Source organism: Lepus europaeus, chromosome 19 (assembly GCF_033115175.1).
Source record: "Lepus europaeus isolate LE1 chromosome 19, mLepTim1.pri, whole genome shotgun sequence".
In the NCBI taxonomy this organism is placed as follows: domain Eukaryota; kingdom Metazoa; phylum Chordata; class Mammalia; order Lagomorpha; family Leporidae; genus Lepus; species Lepus europaeus.
Genome location: NC_084845.1, coordinates 18,053,425 through 18,072,790, shown reverse-complemented (window position 1 = coordinate 18,072,790; position 19,366 = coordinate 18,053,425). Strand labels below are relative to the sequence as shown.

The 19,366-nt window shown below is 46.2% G+C and overlaps 1 protein-coding gene across 5 annotated transcripts in view; it reads left to right on the top strand.

Annotated features, from left to right (window-relative positions):
* Positions 1 to 18,424, top strand: part of DPY19L3 (dpy-19 like C-mannosyltransferase 3) — a 90,135-nt gene extending 71,711 nt beyond the window's left edge. For all 5 annotated transcript variants that reach the window (XM_062178012.1, XM_062178014.1, XM_062178015.1 and 2 more), the window contains 3 exons: positions 4,728 to 4,860; positions 9,476 to 9,634; positions 14,724 to 18,424. In XM_062178012.1, coding sequence (XP_062033996.1) covers positions 4,728 to 4,860; positions 9,476 to 9,634; positions 14,724 to 14,885 — 454 coding nt within the window. In that variant the 3' untranslated portion in view covers positions 14,886 to 18,424. The remainder of the gene's footprint in view (positions 1 to 4,727; positions 4,861 to 9,475; positions 9,635 to 14,723) is intronic.
* The last annotated feature ends 942 nt before the right edge of the window (positions 18,425 to 19,366 follow it).

Sequence of the window (19,366 nt, the reverse complement as noted above, 5' to 3'; positions counted from 1 at the left end):
TCCTGAAAATTTTCTTTGACATTACGCAGTTAAAGCTAGGTCTGCAGATTCGAGTGTTGGTTTTTGTTTGTTTGTTTTTTTTTTTTTTTTTTTTTGGACAGGCAGAGTGGATCGTGAGAGAGAGAGACAGAGAGGAAGGTCTTCCTTTTTGCCGTTGGTTCACCCTCCAATGGCCGCTGCGGCCAGCGCATCTCGCTGATCCAAAGCCAGGAGCCAGGTGCTTCTCCTGGTCTCCCATGCGGGTGCAGGACCCAAGGACTTGGGCCATCCTCCACTGCCTTCCCGGGCCACAGCAGAGAGCTGGACTGGAAGAGGAGCAACCGGGACAGAATCCGGTGCCCCAACAGGGACTAGAACCCAGTGTGCCGGCGCCGCAAGGCGGAGGATTAGCCTGTTAAGCCACAGCGCCGGCCGATTCGAGTGTTTTGAGGTCTGATGTTCTTTTTTTTTTTTTTTTTGCAGGCAGAGTGGACAGTGAGAGAGAGACAGAGAGAAAGGTCTTCCTTTTGCCGTTGGTTCACCCTCCAATGGCCGCCGCGGTAGGCGCGCTGCGGCCGGCGCACCGCGCCGATCCGATGGCAGGAGCCAGGTGCTTCTCCTGGTCTCCCATGGGGTGCAGGACCCAAGCACCTGGGCCATCCTCCACTGCACTCCCGGGCCACAGCAGAGAGCTGGCCTGGAAGAGGGGCAACCGGGACAGGATCGGTGCCCCGACCGGGACTAGAACCTGGTGTGCCGGCGCCGCAAGGCGGAGGATTAGCCTAGTGAGCCGCGGCGCCGGCCGAGGTCTGATGTTCTGACTCCTTGGCTTTCAGGGATTTTTTTCACTAGAAGCAGCTTCTCTCCAGGAGCAAAGCCGGTGTGCAGCGTTTCCTTAGTGGGACTGAGAAACAATGCACCAGATTCCTTTCACACTTCTTACTCAAGGCAGCAAGAATTATTGTATATTTAAAACATGATGGCAGCTAAGTTCAGACCTTCAATGCCTTTAAACCTCTTTTGTAGTTAATGAATCATTTTGTAGCACTTGCATAATTGTATACATTTTTGAAGTGTAGGTAAAGCAAATGTTCACAAATAACATAATGCTCAGTTTACCCATTAGTTCAACAGTAATTAACTTGTTGAAGCTTAGAGCTTCAGAAATAAATGAGATGATTTGTCCAAAATGCCATCAGGTCTTCCTGGAATGACATTTAAATTATATAATGTAAATCCGTTTGACCTGTGAGTCCTTGTCATCGTTTAGTGACATTTCCTGCAGAATAAATTGTTTGCAGGTTGGGCAGCCTGCTATGGAGCTTGGCAGAGAGCTGTGAAAACAAATTATCCTTTCATTTTATACATCATTTATTCAAACATTTGTAAAAATTGCTTTGTTTTCCCATAATAGAGAAGTGTCATTCAATGGTTAAAAGCACATTAGCCGCCTTAGAGACAGCCCAAACTGTGGTGAAAGTATCTGTGGAGGAAGAATGCCCAGCGTTCTGTCATTGTGCACCTTGGGAGCTAAGGACAAAGACTGCCTTCTCAGTTAGCCTGTGGCGTTCACCACAGAAAGCGTAAAACACAGTTCATGTAGGTTTTCCAAAGTTTAGAGAAATACATGACAGCTTTCCACCTTGTTCCACTTTGCTGTGGTTTTCTCTTTTGCATTTGCTTTGCTCTAGATTTAAATATTTAAAGCAGCGGTGTGATATCCCAGATTCACCATGAGGCCAGGATATAAAAGCAGGTCCAACAGAGTCAATATCATCCGTGCTATCCTCAGAAGTCCACAGCTTTCACAGAAGTATTATTTCTAATTCATTTTACAGACGTTAAGGAACTCGAATTTTATTGCTTTCAAATTAAACCAGGGGTCTTAGTGAAAAGAGTATGTTAACAATCCAAAAGGTTATTGCACTAACACTTTAAACGGATTAGTATTTTTTTAAACTTTCCGATTTTTTTGCTGAGAACAAAAATTAACAAATTCCAGTTTTCCTAACTTTCTCTGAGCATTCATATGGCATAGCACCTCCCACCACCTGCCAGTGGCTCCACTGCTGGTGTTGGGGGTATGCCTGCCAAGGGGTTAGAGGTAGGAGCCCCTGAAGTGTTCTTGGAGTGTATTGAAGAGAGCGCATCCTAATGCCTGCTATGTTCATTTCCAGAACATCTAAAGGCCCACAGCAAGCATTAGTAAGATGCAATAGGCTCATTACTGGTGTATTTTGAAGGATTTGCCTATAACGGGAGCTGAGTCTGGCTCTGTTAACTGGTAAGCTTCTTGAAGACAGGTTATCCCTACCATGTTTGCTCACCTAACATAGTAGTCCCTCCGTAATATAACTTTGTAAGTCATATTTGTAGCATAACTTTAAGTCTCCCGTGAGCAGTTCAGGACTTTGGACATTGACGCCTTCATGAACCCTGCAGTTCATCGAGTGTTACGCTTACAGCCCAGGAAGTAGGCTGCAGCCTTGGTCCGTGGCAGCGAACAGACAGCGAGGCCTTTCATCAGCCGCTGCTGCTGTCATTGTAAAATGCACACTTTGAACAGCTCTGTGCATCTTGGTGCTGACTCCTGTTAGGCATTCAAAGCAGTGATGCCAAGACAGGCTTGTGATTTGAATGGATGTTGTGTGCCCAGCTGCTGGGTTTGTCTTTTGTGTGGAAAGAGCGGCTTGGCATCTTAAAGCCGTAAAAAGACTCGAGCCAGGATCATGCGCCCTGTGAGCTCGTGCAGTGCCAGGCAGGGCAACCAGGCTCACTTGCTCCCCACCTTCTAAAGCTGTCCAAATATGTCTGGTTCAGAGGACCCAGAGACAGCCACTCTTTGGCACTAATGTGCGATGTCAGGGTATCATTTGTTACAGTGGAGTGCTTGATGCCAGTGGCGAGCATATAGGACAGTGACTTCGGGAGATGATGGCGCTTTGTTTCATTCCCGCTTGTTCAGATTGATTCTCTCTAGCACCTAACAGTACACTGTAAATGATGGTAGCATAGTACATAAAAGCTCAGAGACAGCGTTATTTGAATTAACGAAATTTTTATAGACTCTTTCACCAAGGAGCTCTGTGCACCTTCACATGTTTTCATGGAAACCCTGCTGTTTCTCTGACAGTGTGGGACCGATGTCAGATTCGTGGTAGAGGTGGAGATGTAAGAGGGACAGAGCAAACGTCTGTTCTTGTGCCCCCTGGGCCTCGTTGTCAGAATGACGACAGCCTGTCAAGTGCAGCCACGCTCAGGCAGAGCTTTGCTCCACTGAGTCCACATCCCAGAGCCGACCTGGGCAAGGGAGGGTGCAGGCCCCCGCGCTCCGTCATTCCGTCCACTCTGGTCCTCACTTACAAAGGCGTGTTGGAACATGAGCAAACAAGAGTGTCGTTGTAGAGGAGAACTTGGAACTTTTCAGAAGTGAATTCCTTGTAAGCATCACAGCTTAAATTGTCCGCTCATAGACATCCGGAGGCCGCCACCGAAGAGCGTTCGCACTGTGGCCTCACCGTCCAGTTGGAATGGAGAGAACCTCGCGGTGGGCTGCATGCGTGTGGCGCGGCTGCTCAGGGCCCTCACACCAGAGCGAGTGCCTCCTTGTTCTCCGCAGAGACAGGAAGGCAGCGGCCTGCTTTGGCTGCGGAGGGCGTTGGGTTTCGATGCTCTCAGATGCAGTTTCACAGCTGTCCGCGTCGTGTAGCTCAGCCCGGCAGGCAGAGTCCTCTTTCTGAACCCAAGGCTAAACACTTAATCTCACAATGTTACTAATGGACCTAGCATTGAGGAGAATCACTGGAAGAGCTGTTGCATTCTCCATGCCAAAACAACACCTCCTGGGGTTGTGACTCGCAGCAGGGCAATAAACTTGAGACTGGGATTCTTTTTTCCAGAGGGGGAGCAGGACAGATGCTTTGACTGCATTTTGGAAGCCTTTGGTTGGTTCTCCATCACTGTCCATCACACCCCACTCAAAGGCAGAGAATCCTACCTTGGTGGTAGCTGGAAAGTGAGACATGATTTGATGCTAGGATGCCCTGTGTTCCGTAAACTGCATGATACAGGTTTTCATGATCCAGGACTAAAGAAGAGGGATTTGTGAAATGTGTGTGTATCTCAGAAATCCTGAGTGTCTCCATACTCGGTAGTAAGATACTTATTGTGGCAGCATCTTCTTTCCACGTTTTGTTTTGATTCTGTTTTCCTTTCAAGTCATTTATGGTGGTATCTGGGGGGTGGAGGGGGGGGGGGGTCCCGACCTAAACAAAAATCCTGGAATTAACTCAAGATCACCTGTAGCTCCTGGCTTTATCACTTGTTACACTTTACCCTGGGCACCCTTTTATTTACTTTTAATACAAAGAAGCAGCAGCAGTTTTTGAGCTCTTTCTGTTAGAATCTGTTCCTCCCGGGACAACAGCGAGAACGGACTGTGGGCTCAGCCTGGGAACCTTAGGGGCTGTGCTGCAGGCCTCCTAAGAAGTTCATTAGAGAAGCAGACCCATCACAATCACTACTATAGAAGCTTCCTGACTGCTTCTCTGGTGACCAGTTGGAAACAGACACGAAAATTTTGTCAAGTAGTTTGCGTGCAAATCAGGACCCAAGCAACCTCTTGTTTTGTTTTGCAGCTCTTACTGTTCCCTAACATGGCTGGGTAATTCTGAAAGGGAGATACTGTCTTTTTTGATGTCTTTGAGGAACCCTTAGGAGTGGGGTTAATTCAGTCTAAAATCTTTTAGATCTAACACCCCAAGAAAGGCTGTGTTTGCTGGAAGCATGCAGTTGCTGGCCGGAGTGAAGCTGTGCACGGGACGGACCTTGACCAACCACCCACACTACGAGGACAACAGCCTGCGAGAGCGGACCAGAGCGGTGAGGGCCCCGGGCGCCTTTGCCCACTTCTCGTAGGCCGCCCTGAGTTTGGCGGAGATGGGCTTCATGCCTGTCACTGCACAGGGCTTGTGTCTCCTGCTTCTGGCTTTCAGGCTGCCCCCCCTAGTAAGGGCTTGCTGCTTACACCACACACCTTCCTCTGACTGCAAGAAAAAACCAGAAGACAAACGCCTTGAGATGTACAAAAGAGAGCATTTGGGAACCAGGCCTACAGAGCTGTTGACTGGAGAGGGAAGGAAAGGGAGTCAAGCCATACTTGTCACATTTGTAATAGACCATTTCTAATATGCTCTGTTGTTAGATAACTATAGATAATTCAGGGCAGGCATCGTGACACAGCTGCGGCTTGGAACACTGGCATCCCATATCTGAGCGCCACGTTTGAGTCCCAGCAGCTCCGCTTCTGATGCAGCTGCCTGCTAATGTGCCTGGGAAAGCAGCCCATGATGGCCCAACTGCTTGGGCCCCTGCCAACCAGGTGGGAAACCCAGATGGAGTTCCTGGCTCCTGGCTTCAGCCTTCAGCCTGGCCAGCCCCAACTGTTGTGTCCATTTGGGGAGCGAACCAGTAGATGGAAGATCTCTGGCTTGCTTGCTCTCCTCTGTCACTCTGCTTTTCAAATAAATATTTTTATTTATTTATTTATTTATTTATTTTTTGACAGGCAGAGTGGACAGTGAGAGAGAGAGACAGAGAGAAAGGTCTTCCTTTGCCGTTGGTTCACCCTCCAAAGGCCGCCACGGCCGTTGCACTGCGGCCGGTGCACTGCGCTGATCCAATAGCAGGAGCCAGGTGCTTCTCCTGGTCTCCCATGGGGTGCAGGGCCCAAGCACTTGGGCCATCCTCCACTGCACCCCCTGGCCACAGCAGAGAGCTGGCCTGGAAGAGGGGCAACCGGGACAGAATCCGGCGCCCCGACCAGGACTAGAACCTGGTGTGCCGGCGCCGCAAGGTGGAGGATTAGCCTATTGAGCCGCGGCGCTGGCCATCAAATAAATATCTTTTAAAAAAATAGATAATACAGCCACAAAGTTCAAATTAAGAATGTGCAAAAGGGAATATAGTGAAAAGTGTCCTCCCCCAATCCTATATTCCAGCTACTGGTTTCCCTCCCAAGAAACAGATAATTTTTTTTGAAGATTTATTTATTTGTTTGAAAGAGTTCACAGAGAGAGAAGGAGAGGCACAGAGAGAGAGAGAGAGAGAGGGAGGTCTTTCACCCGCTGGTTTACTCCCCAACTGGCCGCAATGGCCAGAGCTGCGCCGATCAGGAGCCAGGAGCTTCTTCCGGGTCTCCCATGCAAGCACAGGGGCCCAAGGGCTTGGGCCATCTTCTACTGCTTTCCCAGGCCATAGCAGAGAGCTGGATCAGAAGTAGAGCAGCTGGGACTCCAACCAGCACCCACATGGGATGCCAGCACTGCAGGCAGCGGCTTTACCCTGCTACACCACAGCACCAGCCCCCCCCCTTTTGTTTTTAATAACAGAAGTCATAATGTATTAGTCTGTTTTTTGTTGCCATAACTAAATCCCTGAGGCAGACTAACTTTATAAGAAGATGTTTAGGGGCTGGCTCTGTGGCGCAGTAGGTTAATCTGCCTGCGGCGCCAACATCCCATATGGGCACCGGTTTGAGACCCAGCTGCTCCTCTTCCAACCCAGCTCTCTGCTATGGCCTGGGAAAGCAGTAGAAAATAGCGCAAGTGCTTGGGCCCCTGCACCCACGTTGGAGATCGGGAAGAAGCACCTGGCTCCTGGCTTCGGATTGGCACAGCTCTGGTCGTTGCGGCCATCTGGGGAGTGAATCAACGGACAGAAGACCTTTCTCTCTGTCTCTCCCTTTCACTATCTGTAACTCTACCTCTCAAATAAATAAATAAATCTTTAAAATAAAATAAATAATGAGAAGAGGTGTAGAGGCTTGAAGTCCATATAGCGTGGCTCTGGCCAAGGCCCCATTGTAGCTGACAAAGCACATGTCAGAGGAGAAGCCATGTCTTGAAACAGGAAGCCAGCGAGAGTCGGGGGTCAGACTCCGGCTTTTACAACAACCTGCTCTTGGGAAAGCTCAGCTCCAGGAGACAGGTGCTCCCTTCTGCGGCAGCCCCCAGTGCGTGGTCTTCCCACCACCTCACCTCTACAGGGTTCCACAAGCTTTCATGGCACCATGCTGATGACCGTGTTCCCCAGACAGGGAACTTTAGGAAACAAGCTTACATCCAGACCACAGAAAGGAATGTACTACAACATACTTAGGTTTTTTAGTTCATTCTGTATCAGTACACTAATAGCGTATTTGTTATTTTTAAAATGAGATTTTATTTGAAAGGCAGAGTGATAGAGATCTGCCATGTGCTGCTTCACTTCCCAAACAGCCCTGATGGCTGGGGCTGGGCCAGGCTGAAGCCAGGAGCCTGCAGTGTCATCCAGGTCTCCATGCGGGTGCAGGGGCCCAAGTAGTTGAGCCATCCTCTGCAGCTTTCCCAGGCACATTAGCAGGGAGCTGGATAGGAAGCAAAGCAGCCAAGATGCAGACTGGCACTCTGATACATGATGCTGCAATATTGCACATTTGTTATTTTTATGTGTTTTCATTTTATTCAAAAGAGAGAGAGGTTCCTCCATCCACTGGTTCACTCCCCAAATGCCTGCGATGGCCAGGAGCCCAGATCTCAGTCCAGGTCCCCCGTGCAGTTCGCAGCGGCCCAGGCTGCCCCGTGGTGCACTTTAGCGGAAGCTGGATCAGAAGCAGAGGTGGAGCACTCTGATGTTGATGTAGGCGCCCAAGTGGCATCTTAACTGCTATGCCAAGTCCCCCTCCCCTTCTTATTTCTAAAGCTTCATAATATTTTATGTGGATGTAGCGCGTTTCATTTAACTGTTCAGGCTATTTCCTGTCTATGCCGTTCTATAGACCGTACTCCAGATGTTCAGCTTGTGTTTCTGTCTGTATCATTTTTTCTCAGCACAGTTTATATCTGTGCTTCAGGTTCCTGGGTGTGGAATTGCTGGGTGAGAGGGTGCAGGCATTTGTCTCAAGTCCCTCAGCACAGGTCTTGTCAGTTCACGTTCTTGTTGCCGTTGCAGGAGAGTGTCTGTGCCCCCTGCTCCTCTCCAGCAAGGTTTCACACTTGTGAAGGTTTCATGTTGTCACTTCTTAATGCAGTGACAACATGAATGTGGTTGAAAAGTTGTTGAGACAGTTTTTTTTTGAGGTGGGGTTTGATGAGCCTTAAAGCAAATGATTTCTATCAAATACCCAGTAATTCATGAGAATGATGAGAACTGCTAAAATGTGGATTTTTTGTTTGACCCATGCGTCTCAGCTCTAACTAGAAGGATCAAGGCAAGTGGTGACAGTGTCCCTGGCTCCCCAGGCACGAGGAGGTGGCCTGTGCTCCCTGCAGAGAGCTGCAGACAAGACAGATCAAGTGCAGAGCCCTGTGCACCCCACTCTCCGAGATTCAGTCCTGTCCAGGTCCTACTGCTATGCCCTGACACTGACATCTCCAAGTCCTTGGAATGCGTTCAGTCTGAGGTCTTGTTGACTTCAGTTTCTGCAGGAGAAGCGGCTCATGTCCCTACCATATTACACTGAATTAGGTCCTCACACCCAGTCCCTTTCACAGGAGCCTGTCATTAGAAGTCACGGGGCAGCCAAGGAAGCAATACTTCCATTCACCACACGTGTGTGTGCACGCTCTCCCCAGCGTGGGGTCCCGGAGTGTGGGACACCCGGTGTCTGCGTCTATGCAGGTGGAAGGTGCTGGTGCTGCAAGTTGCTGGAAGGAAGAATGAGAGGTAGAGATGAGCTCTTGGGTCTCCTGATCAAGGGAGCTACAGCAGAGCAGTGATAAAGCAACCCGTGGTGCCCCACCCTAGGACCAGGGCGCTAGAGGGATCCGTTCCCCACATGACATTACCAGCAGCTGTGTCTCTCTCCCCAGACTGGACCATCACCCCTGTGGATCATTTTAGTCCAAGGAGGAGACTATGTCTTACTCAGTTTTCTTTTGAATTCGTTAATTTCTTTGAGACACAGAGAAAGAGAACTCCTATCTACTGGTTCATTCCCCACATGGCTGGGGCTGGGCTGGGATCAGAGCTGGAAGCCAGGAATGCAGTGCAGGTCTCACATCTTGGTAGCAGGAGCCCAACCACTTGAGCATCACCCAGGGTACGCACCCCTGGGAAACCAGAACCAGGAATGGAGCCAGAACTCAAAGCCAGGCCCTCCGGCTGGGAAGACAGAAGTCCCTGCTGCCGTGACGGATGCCCACCCCTCAGCCTTGTGCCTGCCTGGGTGGAGCTTTCCCAGGACTGGCATCAACTGATGATCATGTCCGTAATTCTGAAGCCGGATGTATCGGCATGCCCCACTCCTCCTCTTCCCAAGGCTAAGTAGTTGTTAGGTTCTTTTGGAAACAGATGGGTCAATCAAAATGCAGATGAGTGGCCTGGGCAGGGAGGGGGTACACCTGGGTGTTTTGGTTCAGTTCAGCCCCTCTGGAGGTCCCACCGTACATGTTCCTGAATCTGCTGCCCAGCAGTTTAGAGCTATTTTGTCCTACACCATTTTTCTCTCATTTTGCAGGTCTACCAGATATATGCAAAGAGGTCCCCAGAGGAAGTGCACGCCCTCCTGAGGTCCTTCGGCACTGACTATGTAATCCTGGAAGACAGCATCTGCTACGAGCGAAGGCACCACCGGGGCTGCCGGCTCCGGGACCTGCTGGACGTCGCCAACGGACACGTGAGCGTGACCTCTTGCTCTGGGCGGGCAGACGGGCGGGCTTCCTGCTGGGCTCCTAAGTCACCTTTTCCTACTTTACAAGAATCCGATTACGAATCGAGTTTTCACTTCTCTCTTAGAGTCTGCAGAACTCTGTACCTTTGTACCTTAACACTTTATTTCAGAGTAGCTTTAAGTTTACAAAATGCAAATCGTGGTATAATACAGAGTTCCCATATAGCCCTCACCCCATTCTCCCTATTAACATCTCATATCAGTATCTGTCACAATTAAAGAACCGCACTTAGCTTCCTTTCTCCTTTCAGTTTCAGTGCCTTTTTCTCTTGCTAATGCTTCCAATGCTGTATGGAATGTGAGTGATGAAAGTGGATATCCTTGTCTTATTCCAGATCTGAGGGGGAAAGCTGAAAGCGTTTCCCCATTCAGTATGATATTAGCTATTGGTTTGTCATGTATCACCTAATTTTGAGGTATCTTTCTTCTGTACCTAATTCATTGAAGGTTTGTATCAAGAAGGGATGTTTAATCTCAGTAAATACTTTCTCTGCATCTATTGAGATGATCTTTTTGTTCTTCATTCTCTTGATGTTATTTATGACATTTATTGAATTGCAAATGTTGAACCACCCTTGCATATCAGGGATAAATCCCACTTGATTGTGATGCATGATCTTTTGTGATGTAATGCTGGGTTTGACTTGCTAATATTTTTGCATCTATGTTCATCAAGGAATAGGTCAAAAGTTTTCTTTCTGCGTTGTATTTTTGGTTTTGGTATCTTTGGTATCACTGATTCTGACCTTGTAAAGAGTTTGTCAGAGTTCCTTCTTTTTTTTAGTATTTTGGAATAGATTGAAAAATCTTGGGAGTCAGTTTTCCTTGAAATGTCTTTTTTATTTTTTTAAAGCCATCAGTTTCTGAACTTTGATGGAAGACTTTTAATTTTTGATTCAATCCTGTTGCTTATTAAGGACCTATTTAGATTTTTGTCTTACTGATTTATCCTTTGTAGGTTATGTATATCCAGTTTATTTTTTTCATGTTTTTCCAAATTGTTAGCATATAAGTTGTCCATACTGGTTTCTTCTGATCCTTTTTATTTCTGTGGTTTTAACTGTAAAATCTCCTTTTTCATCTCTAATTTTGAGGGTTTTTTTTTGTTTGGCTAAAGGCTTATTAATTTTCTTCAAAAATCGTTTCCTATTTTATTAAACTGTCATATTTAAGTTTAAATTTAATGTATTTCTGTCCTGATTCTTATTTCTTACCTCCTGCTAATTTGGACTTTAACCCCAAATTCTTTTTTTTTTTTTTCTATGTCTGAAATGAATCACTAGATAGGTTATTTAAGAGTTTCCTGTTTTTTTCTGATATAAGCACTTATGATAAACTTCTGTCTTAAAACTACTTTTGCTGTATCCTACAGGTTTTAATATGTTTTCATTTTCACTTGTTTCGAGCAAGTTTATTTCCTTTTCTTCAGTGACCCCTTGGTCGTTCAGTAGCATGTTGTTTAATTTCCATGTATTCCTGAGTTTTCTGTTGTTCTTGTTGTTGGTTTCTAGTTTTTTGCCTTTGTGATCTGAGAAGATACATGGTATGATTTCAGTGTTTTGAAATTGACTGAGACTTGATTCATGGCCTAATATATGGTCTGTCCTAGAAGATATTCCATGTGCTGACAAGAAGAATGTATGTTCTGTAGCTGTTGGGTGAAATGTTCTGTAAATTCGCTCAGTGGTGTGGTTTACCTCTGAAGTATCTTTGTTGAGTTTCTCTGGATGATTGATGACAGTGGAGTGGTGAAGTCCCCACTATTATTGTATTAAAGTCTGTGTCTCCCTTTAGGTCTATTTGCTGTATATATCTAGGTGATCTTGTGTTGGGTAATTTATGATTGTTTTATCTTCTTACTGAATAGATTCTTTATCAATATATAATGCCCTTCTTTGTCTCTTTTTACAGTTTTTGATTTAAAGTATGTTTTGTCTGATGTGACTGTAGCTATTCCCAATTGGTTTTGGTTTTCATCTGCAACAGTATATCTTTTTCTAGCCCTTCAGTTTGTGGGTATCTTTTTTGTGAAATGATTTTTTTAAAGGTTTACTTATTTGAAAGGTAGAGTAACAATGAGAGTGAGAGGTCTTCCATCCGCTGTTTACTCCCCAAATGGCTGCAACAGCCAGGGCTGTTCCAATCCAAAGCCAGGAGCTTCTTCCAGGTCTCCCATGTAGGAGGACTTGGGCCATCTTCCACTGCTTTCCAGGTGCGTTAGCGTGGAGCTGGATTAGAATTGGAGCAGCCGGGACTCAAACCAGTGCCTACATGGCATGCCAAAACTGCTTTACCCACTATACCATAGTGCTGGCTCTGAAGTGAGTTTCTTGTAGGCAGCATATAGTTGGGTCTTATTTTCTTTTTTAATCCAAAAGAAATAGCCAACCTATATCTTTTGACTGGGGAATTTAATCTATTTACATTCAAGGTTAGTAACAATAAATAAGAACTTTCAAAATACTTTATTTCTCCTTCACTTCTAAAGCATATCTATCTTTGCTGGTTATAGTATTCTTGGTTTTGTTTGTTTTTTCTTGCAAGACCTTGAATAGGTCATTCTACTCTCTTCTGGCCTGAAGAGTTTCTGCTGAGAAGTTTGATGTTAATCTGATTCGTTTCCCTTTATGTGTAATTTGATGTTTTTCTCTATCTTGAGTATCTCCTTGTCCTTAACTTTGACAGTTTGACTATAATGTGCCCTGGAGGAGATGTTTTTTGGTTGAATCTTTTTGGGGTCCTCTGGGTTCCTTTTTTCAGATGTACATATTTCTGTCAAGACTTGGAAGTTTGAACTATTATTTCATTCAGTAGGTCCTCAGTGCCTTTTTCCTTCTCCGTCAGGTATCTCTGTAATACAAATATTTGTTCTCTTAATGAAAGCCCATGTGTCGCAAAGGCTGCCTGCCTTCTTTTTCATTATTTTTCTTTTTGTCTGACTGGGTTATTTCAAAATTCTTTCTCCACTTGGTCTGTTCTGTTGTTGAAGCTCCCTCAGCTGTACTTTTCATTTCGTTGATGGACGTTTTCAGAGCCAGAATTTGGTTCTTTTAAATAATTTCTATCTCTGTTAGATTTCTCATATCATCTATTGTTTTCCTCACTTCTTTATATTCCCTTGCATCTCATTGAGTTCCCTTGGGATCATTACTGTGAATTATTTTCCAGGCATGTCATAGATTTCCTTCCTGTCAGGATCTAGGATCTATTTCTGTTGTGTTCCTTTGCTTCTTTCTGTTTGCTGTCCCCCTACATTGACATTTGTGCACCTGGTGTAATAGTTTTTTTCCTTTTAATGGACTAGGTTCTGCTGGAAAAGTTGTTTTGTTCAGCTTGAACACGAACTGCCAGCTGGGTTGTTGATTTGTCTTTGGTGCTAGGGGAGCCCAGACATGTAACCTCTGAGTAATCTCTGCAGTGCTAATCCGAGCCAGCAGTCTGTGGAGGCAGTGTTGTGACTGCAGTGGATGTGAGCTTCCAAACGTGTGTGTCCCCAGAGGGCTGGGTGTCAGTCACTCTAGGGTTTTGGTGCTGTACCCATGTTTCTGGTGCTCTGGGACAGAGAGAGAAGTCCCCTTATCCCAGCAGGCAAGCATGAGAGGTGCCAGGGCTCTGGCACCCATGGCTTGGCCCTTGGACTGTATGATAGGGATAGGACCTTCTCCAGCCCTGCTGTGCGGGCATGGCTAATGCTGGGGCTCGGGGCTTCTTAGCATAACAAGATCCCTAGTCCCAGTATTGGGGAATGTGAAGGGAACCTTATGCCAGCCCCACAGGGTGAATACAGGTTATACCGATGATTGTGCACCGGCAGGTGTGGGTCTGGAGATCTGAAATGCAAGTAGGATTTTTCCTAAGTCCTTCTGGGTATGTTCCAGTGACTGGGGAATGTAGTACTAACAGTCACAGTCCTGGATCTGCAGGGTACAGTGGGGTCCTTGTCCACGTCATGCACTGTTAGTGCCAGCTATGTTGGACATTGTGGAGTGGCAGTCACCAGCTTGAGGCAGAGAGATGTAGGCAGATCCCTCTAGATACCACAGGTGAGTGCAGGTCCTGCAGGGGTTATAGCACCAGCAGCAGCAGTTACTGGTCCAGAGTAGGGGGAACTGACCCCAGTTCCCACAGGGCATGCAGGGTGATGCTAGGGTTTATGTTCTGGCCCTGCAGCACCCTGTTTGGACAGCAGAAGGAGAGTGTGTATAGCCTGCTGCTGGCAGGCAGCCCCAGGAAGCCTTGGGGAGCTTCATGAGGGTACAAGGTTGGCAAGTGTAGCCCTTGGGCTTGTGCCCAGAGCTCCTGCAGCTGCAGGGTTCCAGGGGCCGGCTCTCTTCCCTGGCAAGTGCCTTTATGTCTCTGAGGACTTGTGGTAGCAACGCAGCTGCTGGCTTCCTCCTAAGGTAGGTGTTTACCACCTGCTCACGTGACTTCCTTCCTTGTTCTGGAACTTTCTGGCTGAGTGGATGCAGGTCCTTTCTCTTCGGCCATCCTAATGGTCTCCCTGCTTTCTTCCCATTTTCATCATAGTGACCGGCACAGGGGCTAGAGAAGATGGGGCAGCTCCAGGTCCCCAGATTCAGGCAGAGCAGCCCTGCCTCTGGCTAGTTGTATGATGGGGCTCTGCGTAAAGTTTATTTTTTAAAAAGATTTTGCTGCTAAAAACAAAATCTCAGAGTGTTCTGTGTCATCCCTGAGCGACCATCAGCAGGGCCCCCGTCCCCTGCAAGTGTGGTGGTGGATTCCTGCTGCCCTCTCGGTGCACACGACCACCACGGTGGCTTTCTGCACCGAGCCTGCACTCCAGATCGGAACAGCAAGCGCCGTCTCCTCTCTTCTCAGGAGTAGATTTTGCATCTCTGCCAGGTCTCAAATAGAGCAAAAAGATCTTCCACTTTAGAGGTGTGCCAGTGTTGAAATGACAGATATTTGTGAGTTGAAGGGACAGAATGACCAACCTCGCCTAAATCCCGGGGTGGGGGAGGTTTGACTGTACAAGATTTGAGATGCGTAACCGTCCTCCGCACCTGACTTGCAGACGATGGACGGCCCGGGAGAGAACGATCCCGACTTGAGACCCGCGGACCACCCTCGCTTCTGTGAGGAGATCAAAAGGAACCTGCCCTCCTACGTGGCCCACTTCACCCGAGTGTTCCAGAACAAGACCTTCCACGTCTACAAGCTCTCCAGAAATAAGTAGCAGGTTTTGGTACAGCGAGACCGCGTCGTAATCAGACTCAGTAGGTGGCGTGTCCTCTGTAATAGGCTGCCGTACCTTAAAGCTGTGATGCGTGAGGTCTGCCTATGTTTACACGCGCGTCGCCACCTTCAAACGCTGCTGCTTTAGGCTGTCGTCTCATCTGTCCTTTCCACGTATGTATTTTAGCGCAAATGTTCACAGCATTCTGAGTAACCAGGAGTTTTTTTTTTTTGTTTTTTGTTTTTTGTTTTTTTTTTTTTTGAGAAGATAATTGTGTGTTCCGTGGATGGTCTGGACAGCCGCGGAAAAAGACGGGAAATGAGAGTGTGATCAAGACCTGGGATCCTTCACGTTTTCAGTTGACCAAGACGACCGCAGTGGTTGTGTGGTACCAAGAGGATGCATCATTAAGTTATTTAGTCGTATTTCACTAGTGAAGATCAGCTGGTGGCTTTTTTACAAAGCTCTTTATTATCCTGTTTCACCTTAAAATTGTATGATGTTTTTCAGTCATCATGCTTTTAACATTAACTCCTCCCCAAAACACCCCACATCATGCAAGGTCTTTGTATATATCTTAAGCGTTTTGTCATGCTGCGTCTAAGACGTAAGGTATAGCAGTTCAGTATTACCTGTCGTGTATTAACTGTGTGTATGTGTCTTTTAGTACTGGGCACAGAAAACCGTCACAAGTTCATGTTGAGTCCTTAAAGGGACACAAAGGTATGTAGTCAAGTGGAATTTGTTACTGTTTAGTGTTATCATTTAAAAAAACCTGATACTCTGTAACCTTCTCCTGCAAGCAGCTTTGCTTTCTTACTCATTTCAATTTACTAGGTTTGCAAAATTTTGTAACCTTTTTGTGTTTTTAGCCTTTGTATTTTTTACAGCCTAGACCCTTGCAAAGTCTGAAACTTTTTTAAATGTTGTATCTGAACCAGTTCACTGATACCTGATTTTTGGCAGACAGAATTTGCATACCAAGCTTGCCGTGGTCTCCAGTCTTCACTGCGAGGGCCCTGGGGCGTCTTTCTTTTCCTTACTAGAAGGTAACCAAGTGCCTCTAAGCCCTGCTTGTTTGTAAACAATGAAGAGGATCATGTGAACCTGCTCAAAATTTTTTGATAATTGCTTTTATAACTCATTTCTAATGATGGAGACATGTAAAAGTTGCTGATAAAAGCATAGTATCCATTTAATTAAGTCCAGATGGCTAATGAAATTAACTTTCTCTCCTCCCCTTACCAGTTGGAAATGATTGAGACATTTCTCCTCGCAGTTGTGTTGAAGTAAATTACTATAGGCGTCAAGACAGACCCGTCACGTGATCGCATGATTCTGTATGCAGTGACTACTTACTAATGAGCGTTCAGAAAATTTTTACACTGTCAAGTCAGAACCCAGGATACTCAGTTTTTAATCAAAACTCGTTTAAAATAAAAATTGACAGTAACTGGGTTATTGAATTATGTAACTGAAACCGCCTAGGTTATATATTTCCTGTATCCCTTAATAAGGTTGGAGACCACTGCAGTTTAGGATAATAAAATAATAAAACATTTCAATAAGCACTAAAACTTTAATTAAGCCAGTAATGATGCGTGTCTGTTGGCTGACAGCGCGGGTCGGTACAGCCTTCAGCGAGTGCCTGACTGTTTGAAACCACGCACATGCAAGGTACAGTCAGTCAGATGATGTAGTTTTGTTTCTAAAATCCTCTGTTACTTTTTGGGATATATTTAAATTTGTTTTCAGTATTCCTGTATGTATTAGTCTAAGCATTTGGGTATTTGAAGGCTCCTTGTCCAAGAAACAGCCACCGAAGTTTTTATGCTTATCATCATCGCTGCATTGATGGCCTACAGTGAATTTTTTTTTTACAGTTTAGGTGCCAGTGTTGCCAAAAATATTTATTGTTCAGTCTTTAGTGAAAAAATACAAAGTGCCAAAAAAAATAAAATAAAATCTTTGCAAGCCAGAGTCCATACATAAACTCTTCCCAAGACACTGTGACCATGTACAGTAGAAGTTTCTATTTCCTGATGACCGAATCCCTCAGTGGATTCATGCACTCATCAGTATTTTCTTCCATGACCACCTCCTTGGAGTGTGCAGGCGGAGAGGGAGGACGAGCGCCTGACGCCAGGCTCTGGTGTCCGGCCCACCCAGCCAAAGCAAGAGACTTGTGGCTTAAGCTCCCCACCACACAGGCCTTCGTGGCTGTCTTAACGTTTGGTAATAACCTCAAGCATGGCTCTGTTTTTTATCAATAGAAAAAACCACTTGATTTTTGCTTCTCAGCAGTCAAAAGAACCTCTAAGTCCAACAGAAGTGCTCTTAACGGACTCCTCAGAGCCCGCAGCCTCCACCCCTCCAGGGGCTGCCTGCCCAGCACAGCCGGCAGCTGCTCCCGGCACCCGGCACCTGTGCTCCCACCCCCACCAAGCTTCTCTGTGCAGGTTCTACTTATGTTGTAAGGACATATCTCAGTTAACCATTTACGGAAACTTAGGGAATATGATTTTAAAAAGAACATTATGTATGTAAAAATTAACTTGAATGCTTTGAGAAACTAATAAAAATTACTTTGAAATGAGGAGTGATTGAGAAAATTGTAAAATATTAGGGAGAAAAGAAGTCAAGAAGATTTTTGAGTTTTGCTTCACGGATTTATCTAAGTACTCATTCCACCTTTAAGAAAAATCTAAGCCAATGGGAAGGTGTTAGAAGGTACCCAAATCACGTCACTGGTGTCACACAGAAGTAGAATGGTGATCATTGCGTCCTGATGCAGACAGTCCTTGGCTTCAGGTCGGAAGTTAGCAGATGGACGTAGAGTTGTGCATTTCAGGTGACGCGTCCCTCCCTTATCCCACTTAACTTCATTAAATGACCCACTGCTGACACTGATCACAGTGGCCAGTAGAGATCCACGCGAGCTGAAGCAGCCCAGTCGCTGCATTCCAGCCTTTGGAAGGAGAGATTCATTTCCAACGTGCTAGCCGGGAACGGAAGAGGACACGATCTAGACGTTTGTCATCTCCTGAAGACGATTCTCCTGCCGTGTGAATCCAGCTTGGCCTGTGTCTGCGTGTGCGTGTGCGTGTGCGTGTGCATGTGCATGGCTGTTGCCAGGTGACAGGGCACATGTAGATATTACATCCAGTCTGCATTTTTACTTCACAGTAACTAAAAAAAATGTTTATTTTGACTCCACACTAACTTTCTCTAAGTTGTAAAAGTTTTAGCTCATCTTTGGCCAAAATCTACCTGAATTAACAGAGATATTTAATTTTAAAACTTTGGAATTACTAGGATATATAAAATCTTGGGTCATACATCTTGCTTTATCCATAATAACTTTTTGGCCTAGGAGAGAGTGCTTGTCTAAGAACAAAGCTTTGAAAATAAGAGAGCAACTTTCTTGTTGGAATTGATTTTTCTGTTTTTAACATCCTAGGGTTGAAATCTTACAAAGAGCTTTTATAACTTGTTGTACTGAATTGTATGGAGATTATATACTAAATAAAGCTCTTTTAAATTCCACAAGATGATGTCTATCGTTTTTAAATTTCATTTTCATTTATGAGGTAATTTTTAAAAGATTTATTTATTCACATGAAGTCAGAGTTACAGAGATCTCCCATCCGCTGCTTCACTCCCCAGTTTTGCTAAGAGAGTGTAGATAACAAACGTGTTCGGCTGTTGTGTTGAAGAGAGAAGTTGAAATTCCAGGCGGAAGTCATCAGACAAACAGAAGATGCGGGCGGTGGGTCGTCCTGCACTCCGTGCCCTCAGACAGCGCCCAGCAGTCAGAATCGCAGGCACTGAAGGTGCGTGAGGGTCTCGGGATGAGAAGGAACCAGACGGGGAATGGGTTCGTGCCGGACACCCGGCGCTGGGCAGGTGAAACACTCTGCTGCCCCTCCTTTCACACAAGGTTTCTGAAACTCCACTTCATAAACCTCCCCTGTTGATATTTAATTATTATTTTATTCAAAAGGAAAGCTCCCACCTGCTGTTTCACTCCCTGTAAGCCTGCAGCAGCCAGGACTTGGCCTTGCTGAATCCAGGAGCTGGGAACTCCGGCAGAGAGCCAACGACTTGAACCATCACCCGATGCCTCCCGGGGTGTGCATTGCCCGGAAGCTGGAGTCCAATCAGAGCAGGGACTCAAACCCAGGCGCTCCAGTGTGAGAGGCCTCCCAAGCTGCACCTTCACCGCCGTGGAATACCCCACCCCCTGTTAATTTAACATTTAGAAGCTGGCTTGCTAGGACTGTTTCCCAGAATGCAAATAAGAGCTCTAGCAGAGTGCGAAATCCGTCTCGTGGGCTGCAGCCAGCGTCTGAAAGGAGGAAAGGCAGGGAAGGAGGTAAAGGCAGGTGCGATCTTGTGGATGGTTGGTTTCACTTACACACGTAGGTGTTAGTGTCCTGGGCACAATACAAAATGCAGTTCTTACTCTGACTTGTAGTCAG